At 41.7% G+C, this 13,088-nt stretch overlaps 1 protein-coding gene across 11 annotated transcripts in view; it reads right to left on the reverse strand.

Annotated features, from left to right (window-relative positions):
- PSD3 (pleckstrin and Sec7 domain containing 3) overlaps positions 1 to 13,088 on the reverse strand; it is a 398,292-nt gene that overhangs the window by 119,356 nt on the left and 265,848 nt on the right. For all 11 annotated transcript variants that reach the window (XR_012064351.1, XR_012064354.1, XR_012064353.1 and 8 more), the window contains one exon: positions 4,723 to 4,766. Coding sequence is in view for 8 of the 11 variants with exons in the window: in XM_072950169.1 (XP_072806270.1) it covers positions 4,723 to 4,766 (44 nt within the window). In the remaining 3 variants the exon portion in view is untranslated. The remainder of the gene's footprint in view (positions 1 to 4,722; positions 4,767 to 13,088) is intronic.

Raw genomic sequence — 13,088 nt, forward strand, 5'->3', positions numbered from 1 at the left:
AACAAGACTTACCATATAAGCCAGGAATCCCACTCCTGGGCATATATTCAGAAGGAACCCTACTTCAAAATGACACCTGCACCCCAATGTTCATAGCAGCACTATTTACAATAGCCAAGACAAGGAAACAGCCTAAATGTCCATCAACAGATGACTGGATAAAGAAGATGTGGTATATTTATACAATGGAATACTGTTCAGCCATAAAAACCGACAACATAATGCTATTTGCAACATGGATGTTACTGGAGAATGTCATTCTAAGTGAAATAAGCTAGAAAGAGACAGAAAAATACCATAGGAGATCGTTCATATGCGGAATCTAAAAAAACCCAAAAAACATAAATACAAAATGGAAACAGACTCATAGACATAGAATACAAACTTGTGGTTGCCAGGGGGACGGGGGGTGGGAAGGGAAACACTGGGATTTCAAAACGTAGAATAGATAAACAAGATTGTACTGTGTAGCAAAGGGAAATATATACAGGAGCTTGTGGTGGCTCACAGTGAAAGAGAATGTGACAATGAATGCATGTATGTTCATGTATAACTGAAAAATTGTGCTCTACACTGGAATTTGACACAACATTGTAGAATGACTATAACTCAACAAAAAAAATACAAAAAAAACCCTAGAAACTAAAAACAGAACTACCATATTACCCAGCAATTATACTCCTGGGTATAATATCCAAAATACTCCCCAAAACTCTAATTCGAAAAGATCCATGCACCCCAGTGCTCATAGCAACATTATTTACAATAGCCAAGATATGGAAACAACCTAAGTGTCCATCAACAGATTAACAGATAAAGATGATGTGATATAAATCTATAATAGAATACTAATCAGCCATAAAAAGAAGGAAATTTTGCCATCTGTAGCAACGTGGATGGGTTTGGAGCTATTATGCAAAGTGATATAAGTCAGACAGATCAAGACCAATACTGGATGATGTCACTTACATGTGGAATCTAAAAAATACAACAAACTAGTGAATATAACACCACCAACAAAAAAACCCCAGACTCATAGATATGGAGGACAGAGGAGTGGTTACCACTGGGGAGAGGGAAGGGGGAGGGGCAGGATAGGGGTAGGGGATTAAGAGGTACAAACTCCTATGTATGAAATAAGCCACAAGGATCTACTGTGCAACATGAGGAATATGGCCAATATTCCATAATAACTATAAATGGGGTATCACCTCTAAAAATTATGAATCACTATATTGTATGCCTGTAAATTATATAACATTGTGCATCAACCACACTTCAGTAAAAATAAAATAATATCAACATAAAGACACCTCCCATGCAAGTATATATTATCCTGCAGATTTTGCAGCAGCGTTTCTTCCGTAACTATTGTCTCACACAGCTGCAGGCTGATCCTTTAGGAAATGCAGTTCCTTCCACTGTTGTTATGACTCTTTCTATAGACTTCTGCGTAGACGTCATTGCATATAAGGCACTATGCTCTTCAAAGGAGGATATAAAGGGATAAATCCAGACATGTGTCACTTCCTTAAAGAGCTAACAGCTGAATGGAATTCCTACCCAGAGCCGTGACGGGGAATAGAAACGATGCTGCCATCAGACAAAGTGAAATGGATGTTTAAGGGCCAAGATCATTTCTGGTTGGTAAGATCAGGAAAGCGTTCACGGAGCAGGTAAGGGAAGGCAGGGCTGTGGATTCTAAGCAGAGGCGACTTTAGCAGCACTGTCCAAAAGGCCGGGAGCCTTGGGCCAGGACAGGGTGCGGCACCCAGTGCAGCTTAGTTGAACGGAGGCTGTGTGAAGACATATTCGTGGAACAAAATCGATTACTGGCAGAATGTGCGGGGTCTGATGGCAGTTTTAGAGCAGAGGAGGGCTTCAGCACAGGCCAGGGTAGAGGGAAGAGGCTGGAGGCAGCCTGAGTCAGAGGGGAGCAGGAACGACGGGGCGGCACCGGTGGGAGCCATTTCAGTGGGAGCCATTTCTGTGGGAGCAAACGAGGTGGCCAGACAGGGTCAAAGATGACGTGGAGGCCAAAATCTAGATAACCGGGAAAATACTGGTGTCATTAATAGACATGAGAACATGGGACAAGTTCAGGGCCTGGCGAGTGCTAAGTGCCAGAGGAAATGTCCTGCAGGAAACTGCAAACGCGGAACTGACACCTGGGAGAGAGGTCAGAGCCACACACACGGAAGGACCGTTACAGAGACGCAGAGGAAGTCTTCGGAGTGAATGAGGCTGTGGAGAACGGGACTAGTGAAAAAAGGCAATTCTAAGTTCTGATCTTTGGGAGGTGCCAACATTAAGGGATAACGGGAGGAAAAGGAGTCAGAGGAAGTGAGACTGGAGGGGAACCAGGAGAACTGGGGGAGCACGGTGTCTGTGTAACCACACACAGGCACACGCTTACTTACCAAGGAAAGAGCTTAGCCCGTGATCTGAAGGATCACATAACTGATACGTGCGCCTCAGGGTTTTCCACGGCTGCTCTGGGGAACGCAAGCTTTAGCAGCTGTTAAAAGGTACGTCGTGATCAAAACAGGACTCAGTGATCAAGAAGGCTGGGGCACTGGCCCTTTACCTTCTGTAGAAAGTCAAAGAGTACATCACAGGATCCAGAAGCCCTTTTTGTTTTCTGTGCTTCAGAGACAGTATTCTTTCCACAAGCCGTCAGCTTGGGAAATACAAATAAATGATAAAATTTTAAAACTGACAGAATAGTAAAACTGAAAAGGACAGCTGTGACCATTCCAACCAGTCTTTTCATTTTACAGGTGAAGAAAGTTAATTATACAATAAACTACTGTGCTGCCCTATTCTTGGTAGATGATAAAGAATAAATGTGGGTAGGAAAGCATACAAACAAGAGAAGTAAAAAAGAAAACGACACGTAAGAGAAGTCAGAGCTTCAAAAGCTGTAGGATTTGCTACCACTTGAGGGGCAACTTGCTTTATGCTTATTTTCGAGTGTTTCACATTCTCACCCTGAAGAGAACACGGGGGCCTGACGCATCGCCGAGCTGGAACTCAAACCCACACCTGTCTTCCTCTGGAGTCTGGCTCTTGGACACGAGGCCCCGCTGACTCGACAAGAGACCCACGGAAGAGGCCAGCTCCTGGGCAAGCCCCCGCCCTCCCGTGGACAGGGCCCAACATAAAGCTCTCTTATACCAAACTGCCGCTTCTCCATAAACGGAAATAAAACCTGCCGCAACGCATGCAAGGCATCAAAAGTCCAGATTTACAAAACGGATCCTCAGAAGCGTATCTATTTGCTTTTCAAAATAAATCTACAAAGGAATCCTCAAAACAGTATCTCCTCTAATGTGAATGTTCATAATTATTGCATTTTTTATTAACTGCTTCTAGAGCAGATATTCTGTGAAGGTCAAGATGTGCCTGTGACAATTCAGCAGGAGTCTAACTGTATCTGTTAGGAAATTTTTCTAGGAAACTCACTTTCAATTCATGAGAGATATGTCCCAAAGGGGCCGCTTTGGATCTGAGGCCCTGAATTCTTACTGATTTTAATAAGCTTTCCTTGAAATGATATATTGTCTTTAAGTGAGTCTGGTGATGTACATACACAGAGACACATAAGCCATCACTCATACCTGCAAATATTAGTCACAACTCAAACTTCAAATCTCTGATTTAAAACAGTACTGTATTCCCTTACAATTAGTGAAACAATTCAAATGGTATTGATTTTTTTATTCATTCTAGCATGTTATATGTGAGACGCAGTCAACTGCTAAACCATTTTCCCCCCACGTGCATATATGAGTTAATAAGACTGATCCCCCAAGTTACGATTTGGTAAACCTAAGTTCTTTTGCAGATTGCCATGTTAGGTTACATGGCAGAAGGATATTCATGAACGCTTAATATCAGTGAAAACCAAAAATAAAATTCACACCTAGTTCTAATTAAAACACGTATTTTCACCTAATTTCTTGCCAACTTGATTAGAAATTTAGTAAAGATTCTGCCCTAATAACTTCTAAAAAACTAAATTCTTAATTGCTATATTGATTAGTGGAAACTTAATAAGAGTAGAATTGTTGGCCTACAGAGAGTTAGGTATAATTTATTTGTAATAGTATCTCCTCCGAAGTATGAACCTTGAAACATGACATTTTACTGTCAGACAGGCTGCGTAAATACTACAAATTCTATGCCTTGCTTGGAGATTGACAATACACATTGGCAGTGTGCAAACTCCTGGAAGTTCTTCGGTTAAAAAAATCAGCTTCTTTTAACCCATCACTTCTCAAGCTTATCTCTCAATACCCTGGTACAATTAGTGTCACAGGGAACAGGATTACAAACCTGGATCTATGATGATAAGAAGAGGAGACAATCAGAATAAGGATACAGTACCAAAACCATTTGTGCTAGATTCTGGAATTTATCTAATTTTATCATATTTTCTTTTTGAATGCTGTTTTTTAAAAGGATACATTTAAAGCTAATTGATTGCATACAAGCACAGCAAAGTTTAAAAGCAGAATCGGAGCCTGCTGCGTGTCAGAAAAAGACATGGGATACTCAGGGTTTATGTGTCTCATAAGAAGAAGGTAAGACCCCGGGGTGAAGTGAGAGCTGGCCGTGCACACTGAATCCTCCTCGGGTTGGCCGCTAAGGCACAAAGACAGACAGACAGAAAAGGGCTGGTAGCCCGTTTGCTAGAAGGCTGACACCCAGCGTACTTACACTGCCCATTCAAGCTTCTCATTCTTGATCGAGTTGTACAGAGCCTGTGAGGAGAGAAAACAAGATGGAATTATTCTTTTCAGCCAAAATGCGTGCCACATTTTGAATTCAGCAAATGACCAAAGCCGAAGGGCTTGAGTGGGTCGGCCATTCCCGTGGCCCTCGCCGGTCGACCTGCTGGTGCCACAGAAATAATGGAGACACGGCTGAGGCTACAGAGCACAGAGGGGCCGGCGTTCTGCGAGACAGAGAGAGTCCTCACCACGTAAAAAAATGTGTCATACAAACAAGACACACTGCACTACATTTTAAACAGTAAAATACAGGCTGTGATTAAAATTAGACCACGTACTCTTTTTCTTGTTCAAAATATGGTCTTACAGTTTCACTACTTTGTATACTGCAATATTCATACCTTTTCATTAATGGAATAAATACAACTGTTTTCATAACAACTTAATGAACAAGAGACAGGGAAGGGAGACTTCAGCCAGATCATGGGAAACCACCTTTGAGTAATTTCAGAGTTTCTATACCAATGACTTAAGCAGCTTTTATTGGTCTCACTTCAAAATTCTGCTCTGCAGTTGGTGAGTGCTGTACCGGTGTGTGTGAGGTGGTGGAGGAGGGGACAGAAGGCTGCTTTAGGGTCTTGGTAACAACAGTGATACAGTCAAGTCGGCACAAGACGGCCTCCCTGACTCTCCCAGCTCCGCTCACACACACGCTCCTTGTCCACTGTGACAACTAACCCAAGAAACTGTCCCTCTACACCTCTAGCTTCTTAATTTTGAGTAAGATGTTAGAAAGAAAACACTAGTGCATCTCCAAGGTGTAAAACCCAAACAGCCAATCACAGTGAAGACAGGACAACTAAATGTGATACGTTATGACGGAGCTGGAGCACTTTACTTTAAATAAGGACCTGGCCCTGTTAGACCCAGCAAAGATTTCCTTTACTTTGAGATGGGGCAGGGGAATCAGACGCCATCCAAACCCCCATCTTTCACATGAGGAGACGGCAGGTTCAGAACGGTTCCCAGGTACCACGGCAGAGCGGAGGCAGGACTGCCTGGCACGCCTCTCCTCTGCCTTTCAGTATGTCTTGTCCAAGTGTAAAAGGCCATCCATGTGTGTAAGTGGAAAGACTGCACACTGGTGGTGACCCCCTTTTCAGCAAAACACTTCCCCATTCAGCACAAATATGCTCAGCTCGCAGGTTTTATTTTTTTATTTTTATTTTTTTTAGGAGGAGATTTTTTTCTATTTTATTTTTTTTATTTTTTTTACATTTTTTATTGATTCATAATCATTTTACAGTGTTGTGTCAAATTCCAGTGTTCAGCACAATTTTTCAGTCATTCATGGACATATACACACTCATTGTCACACTTTTTTCTCTGTGATTTATCATAACCTTTTGTGTATATTTCCCTGTGCTATACAGTGTAATCTTGTTTATCTATTCTACAATTTTAAAATCCCAGTCTATCCCTTCCCACCCTCTACCCCCCCACCCCCGGTAACCACAAGTCTGTATTCTCTGTCCATGAATCTATTTCTGTCCTGTATTTATGCTTTGTTTTTGTTTGTTTTTGTTTTTTAGATTCCACATATGAGCGATCTCATATGGTATTTTTCTTTCTCTTTCTGGCTTACTTCACTTAGAATGACATTCTCTAGGACCATCCATGTTGCTGCAAATGGCATTATGTTGTCGGTTTTTATGGCTGAGTAGTATTCCATTGTATAAATATACCACATCTTCTTTATCCAGTCACCTGTTGATGGACATTTAGGTTGTTTCCATGTTTTGGCTATTGTAAATAGTGCTGCTATGAACATTGGGGTGCAGGTGTCATCCTGAAGTAGATTTCCTTCTGGGTACAAGCCCAGAAGTGGGATTCCTGGGTCATATGGTAAGTCTATTCCTAGTCTTTTGAGGAATCTCCACACTGTTTTCCATAGTGGCTGCACCAAACTGCATTCCCACCAGCAGTGTAGGAGGGTTCCCCTTTCTCCACAGCCTCTCCAGCATTTGTCATTTTTGGATTTTTGAATGACGGCCATTCTGACTGGTGTGAGGTGATACCTCATTGTAGTTTTGATTTGCATTTCTCTGATAATTAGTGATATTGAACATTTTTTCATGTGCTTTTTGATCATTTGTATGTCTTCCTTGGAGAGTTGCTTGTTTAGGTCTTCTGCCCATTTTTGGATTGGGTTGTTTATTTTTTCCTTATTGAGTCGTATGAGCTGCTTATATATTTTGGAGATCAAGCCTTTGTCGGTTTCACTTGCAAAAATTTTCTCCCATTCCGTAGGTTTTCTTCTTGTTTTATTTCTGGTTTCCTTTGCTGTGCAGAAGCTTGTAAGTTTCATTAGGTCCCATTTGTTTATTCTTGCTTTTATTTCTTCTAGGAGAAAATTTTTGAAATGTATGTCAGATAATGTTTTGCCTATGTTTTCCTCTAGGAGGTTTATTGTATCTTGTCTTATGTTTGCTTAAAGAGATAACTGAGTTTCAAATCAGAAAATTCTTCTTACGCCATCAGCTGCACGTCACACAACAAAAATCTATACAAAGGATCTTACAAAATTCGACAAACGTGCCCTCTTGTAGGTCAAGTCCTCTTTCTGTGTGTCTGTTACAATGCGACAAATCTAAAAGGCAGGTGTCATCCCGCATCCTTTTCAATGGCAAAATTACAAAGGGACTTTCCGGAATCACTTTATGATATAATCTTTCTATAGCCTTTACGATAATCCATGATTTTGTCTCTAGCTATGTGAGGGGTCGTCGACCTAGCTCCAAGAGAGCAAGACCTGCAGGTAAACACTGTCACGCAAGGCTGCCATTTCTCTGGGGCCATGAATTGGTAATTAAGGGGAGAAAGCACCAAGTTGACCTCAATGGGCCACAGCAGCCCGTATGAATTACACGCAGTGAGGTGATAACCAGCTGTGTCAGGCTAATAATGGGCTCCCGAAGAGGTCGAGGTCCTGTGAATGTTTCCGTAAACGGCAAAAGTCTGGCCACACAATTAAGTTAATGATCTTGAGATGGGGAGAGTATCCGGGCTGAGCGGTGTCTCTAGAAGGCAGCAGAGGGAGATTTAAGAAAGGCAGAAGAGAAGGCAACATGAGGATGGGCGCAGAAACCGGAGTGATACAGACACAAAGCCAAGGAACACCGGCAACCCCCGGGGATGAGAAAAGCTGGGGAGCAGATTTGCTCCCAGATGCCTTGAGGAGTGCAGCCCTGCACACCCTGACTTGAGACTTCCAGCCTCCAAAACTGGGAGAGAACAGATTCCTGTCGTTTCAGAACACCAAGTTTGTGGTCACTTGCTGCAGCAGACCTAGGAAATTAACACAGCAGGTACACGTGGAAGACGGATGTCTGAATGACCATGCCCACGGACTGATTTTTCAAAAACATCTCCAGAGTCAGTCCCCAGGTGAAACACAGTCTTATCCCATGGTGCCCTCAACTGAAAGTACGAGGGGACAGGCCAGCATCAGCCCAGGAATTGTAAAAAATATTGATCACTGAGCCCCATCCCAGATTTAATGAATCAGACTCCCAGATTAGGAACCTACACATGAATATTTCCAAATGCTCCACACATGGTTCTGATACAAACCCTTGGTTAAAAAAAACCCCACTGCTTTGCAAGGTTATCTGTCTTTTTTTCTAACTGAAATTCTTGCAACTTAACCCAGGAGCTAGACAACAAATACCTCCAATGAGACCAACCAGGACAGAATGATTCTGCACGTTTGGAGTTAATTATTTTTAAGAATGAGACAGCAAAGTGAATTGCTTACATTACAGAGATCAAGGTATTTTGGCCTAAATTTACTTTTAAGTCTTTGTTCTTCACTTTTGATTGTTTCTCATCGAGATGATAAAATGCAATTTTATTCAAGGCTTAGCACCGTCACTGACAGCCCACACACAGTTCTCTGAAGTTTTCCATGTTCCCATGCATTGTGTAACCAGGAGTCTCTCTCACTCTCTCTCTCCAGAAGTATATTTTGCAATCTACAAAATTCATGTATTTTAATTCAATCATCTCTAAACTCCACTGGTTGTCCCTTCTCTGTGCTCCTTGAATCACTATGAAAAGTCTCCCATAGTGAGATTGACAGTGACCACAGCGGAATCTGTCCTCAGGAAGAATTATGACCCCATCAACACCATGGCCATCTTGTTCAAGTGCAATCCTGCTTCATGCAGATATCCAGATCAAGTCGATTTTTGAGTACAGAATTCAATATGCACCACTCTTGAAAATGTTACCAGAGAAAGACTGTGTTTGAAAAAGACACTGGTTAAAAAATTAATGATAAACCCAAGTTGCCAAATGAATTTCAAATTGTTTAGAAAACTCAAAATATCTTAGAGCAATGGCCCTCCATTTTAATTTTCTTTCTTACGCCTTAAAATAATTTTGAGAAACTGCACTACTCCCTCTTTAAAGAAAGCATCCCTAAAACGAGAATTTAGAGTTGACTCTGTTTACCCCCTCAGCCCCTGGGAGTGGTTACATCTGAGCAACACCTCAAATAAGGTTATGGGTGAGGGCTATGCCTTCTCTTTTTTTAAGTGGCAGAAGGCAACTGCCAAGCAGAAGTGAAAAAGATAAACAGCCTGAAACTCTGACCACAGAGTGTTCACAGGGAGAACGATTTTAGGGAGAAGACCATACTTAAGGTGAGCTCCTGGGAACTGACTCCTTTGAGCCGACGTGTGTTCCTGTAACCAATGTGGAAAGTTTCACGGACCCAAGCTTAAAGAGCACGGCGCTGAAGAGCACGTATTCACGAGAAACCCTGTCGGCAGTCAGCTCTCATCCAGGGTGACAGAAGCACGCTCGATATAAAGGAACTTGTTTGGAGTTTGGGCCCCCCCCCCAACATGTATAGTCAGATCTACTTTTTGGATCCTGTCATCATGTAAACAGAGCCAATCTGTGTCCTGGAAATGAACTCACCTCATGTTGTGGGGCACTTACAAAGCCAGCCAGTAGCAGCAGAAACACCTAACCATTAAGGGTCTGACTCCACTGCGTAGATGAGCCAACACAGAACCACAAGGGACATTAACATAAGTGCCCTCACCTCACTGGGAGGGAAACTGAAGAACAGTATGTATGATTCACGACATAATAAATTCCTGTGAGTCCATTCTGCAGGCTGCGGTGGCGTTGCGTTAAGTGCAGACAAGTTCACTCCGCCTTCAGGGGCCCCTGAGTAAGGATCACAGAACGTCCTGCTAATCCTGGCGGAACCTGAGCTAATGAAGGATGTAAGTCAGCTAACAGAGTCAGCTTTTTATTTCCTGCTTACAATAGGTGAGACACTTTCATAATATCTAATATGTGGCATTATATTACAAGTAGTTTTTAAAGACAAAAATTAATAGAAGAAAGAATAGATTCAATCTCAGGATCTAAGGATTTGATGGGGGGGGATGGGCATCCGACTGTCACTAACTTGCTCTTTTATAAGACAAGCCATTCCATTTCTCCAGCCTTCATTCTCTAAGCACATGCTAGGAGAGGGCTGCATACGGTTCCCTTTTCTGGCCCTTCCAGACCGGACACTCTCCAGCTACCCTTCAAAGGGATCTCACATCATCTGGTCAAGCTCTCAAACTAGTTCCTTCCCTGGTCCCTGCTCCCTTCTCCTGTGCCCCCACTAGTTTTTCTGCCATGGTTTACTCACCAGTAGCATCACTACCTGCTGCCAGATTCCAGGCATGACTCTATAAATTAAGAGATGAACATTTTTAAGTTGCATATGAAAAAGAACGAAAGGGGCGAGAGGGAAAGAGGGAGACTGTAAGGGGGAGGAGGGACGCACGGGGCTGCCTGACTGCCCGCTGTCAAATGTGTCTCTGTGAGCTGAACTAACCATGCCTTTAACGTCATCAAAGTGTGGGGGGGGAGAGGAATGCAGCCAAACGTTATACTAAACACGCACACCTCCCGAAAGATTCAGTGAGCAGCTCTGGAGACGCACTAAACCACACCTGACCTGAAAGTGAATAAACATGTAACTTCTAATTATCATGTATACTGATACAAACTTTTACCGACGTACAGTCTTCCATGCATTCATTTTGAGGCTACAAATGGTCGATAAGGTGTCCTGACTATTTAGAGAGCGCACATTCCTTCTAAAGTGCCTTTTCTACACCATATGATTGTCACAGAAACCTGAATCCCATCAAGAGACCAAGCGACACTCGGAGGGTTGGAGAACTCAGGTTTATTATGCCGGCGGGCCGAGAGGAGTTAACACTCCAAGCTCTGGACCTTGTCTGTAGGTTCACACAGACTTCTATGGGGTCTTAGGTTTCGATTAAGTTTGTGCCATATGCAAATGAGGTGTTAGAAATGGACTAATCAGGAGTGAGCTTTTGGGAACCAATGGAATTTTAGGGGTAAGTTTCGTTTTCCTAGAAGCAAGCTGCTTTACAGAAGCACAAAGGCGGGACAGCAATGGCCCTGCCTGGGAGGTCTTACTGGTCCCTTTGTGGGTTTTGCCCCTTTAATTATATAGGAATTGTTTGACCATTATTTGTCTGTCTGTTGCTCTCCATTTATTTGGTAGGGATTTCAGAGAGAAAAAGCAAAGAGGAGCTTAGGCAATTTTTTTTTACGTTAAAAAAAATCTGCCATTTCTCTTTATATGTTTTCTCTAGAAGGACAGACTTGCTCTCATTCTGTGTTGCGGGAAGGCAGTGGGAGGTCTTGCTGGTCCCTTTTGGGTTTTGTCCCTTCATGATCACCTTCCTTTTGACTGGCTGCCATGTCTTAGGGACAGGTTCTTAACTATGCTAGTACAAGTATCATTATTCAAAATGTAAGCAAAACTTTATTTTTCCTCAGATTTTTCTTTGTTTACTTTTTATTGAATGACAGATTCTTTAAATTCTGTAGTGCCCTACAATTTCCAAGTTTCTTTCACGTGTATGATTTCGTATAATCCCATAATAGCCACCTACCCCCCGCCTTTTAAATCCCCTACCCCTATATTGCCCCTCCACCCTCCCCTCTCTGGAAGGGTGAACCTACCACTGATAACCACTAGTTTGTTCTCTATACCTATGCATCTGCTTCTTTTCTGTTTTATTCACTAGTTTGTTGTATCTTTTAGATTCCACATATAAGTGAGATCATAAAGTATTGATCTTTCTCTGTCTGATTTTTTTCACTAAGCATAATGCCCTCCACATCCATCCATGTTGCTGCAAATGGCAAAATTCCCTTCTTTTTATGGCTGAGTAGTATTCCATTGTATATATAGGCCACATCTTTATCCACACATCTGTTGATGGACACTCAGGTTGCTTCCATAATGGGGCAACTGTAAATAATGCTGCTATGAACACTAGGGTGCATCTATCTTTTCAAATTAGTGTTTTTATTTTTTTCTGATATATACTCAGGAGTGGAATTTCTGCATCATATGGTAGGTAGCTCTATTTCTAGTTTTTGGAGAAATGTCCATACTGTTTTCTACAGTGGCTGGACCAATTACATTTCTGCCAACAGTTCCCTTTTCTCCACATCCTCTCCAACATTTGTTATTTGTGTACTTTTTGATGCTAGCCATTTTGACAGGTGTGACGTGACATCTCATTGTGGTTTTGATTTGCATTTCCCTGACAATTAGGAATGTTAAGCATCTTTTCATGTGCCTGTTGGCCATCTGTGTGTCTCCTTTGGGAAAATGTCTACTCAGTTTTTCTGCCCATTTTTCAATTGGGGTTGTTTGGTTTTTTGATGTTGAGTTGTATGAACTGTTTATATATGTTGGATATTAACCTCTTATTGGTCATATCAATTGCAAATATCTTCTCCCATTCAGTAGGTTGTCTTTCCATTTTGTGGATGGTTTCCTTTGCTGTGCAAAAAGCTCTACATTTAATTCGGTCCCATTGGTTTATTTTTGCATTTATTCCCTTTGTCTTAGGAGATGGATCCAAAAAATATTGCTGTGATTTCTGTCAAAGAGCATTCTACCTGTATTTTCCTCTAGGAGTTTTATAGTATATGGTCTTACATTTAGGTCTTTAATCCAATTTGAGTTTATTTTGTATATAAAGTATAAGCAAAACTTTAAATACTAAATAGCCACTAAGTTCCTTTTTTACAATTGAGGTATAACTAACATATAACATTATATTAGGTTCAGGTAAACAACATAATGATTTGATACTTGTACTAAGCTCTTTGTTGAGCAAAGGTTTAAATAGGAAGAATTTCCCCCTTGTTAGTACTATAAACATATCCCGCAATACAATAAAAGCCATATATGACAAGCCCACAATGAACATCATATTTAATGGT

This window comes from Vicugna pacos, chromosome 26 (assembly GCF_048564905.1).
Source record: "Vicugna pacos chromosome 26, VicPac4, whole genome shotgun sequence".
Taxonomy (NCBI): domain Eukaryota; kingdom Metazoa; phylum Chordata; class Mammalia; order Artiodactyla; family Camelidae; genus Vicugna; species Vicugna pacos.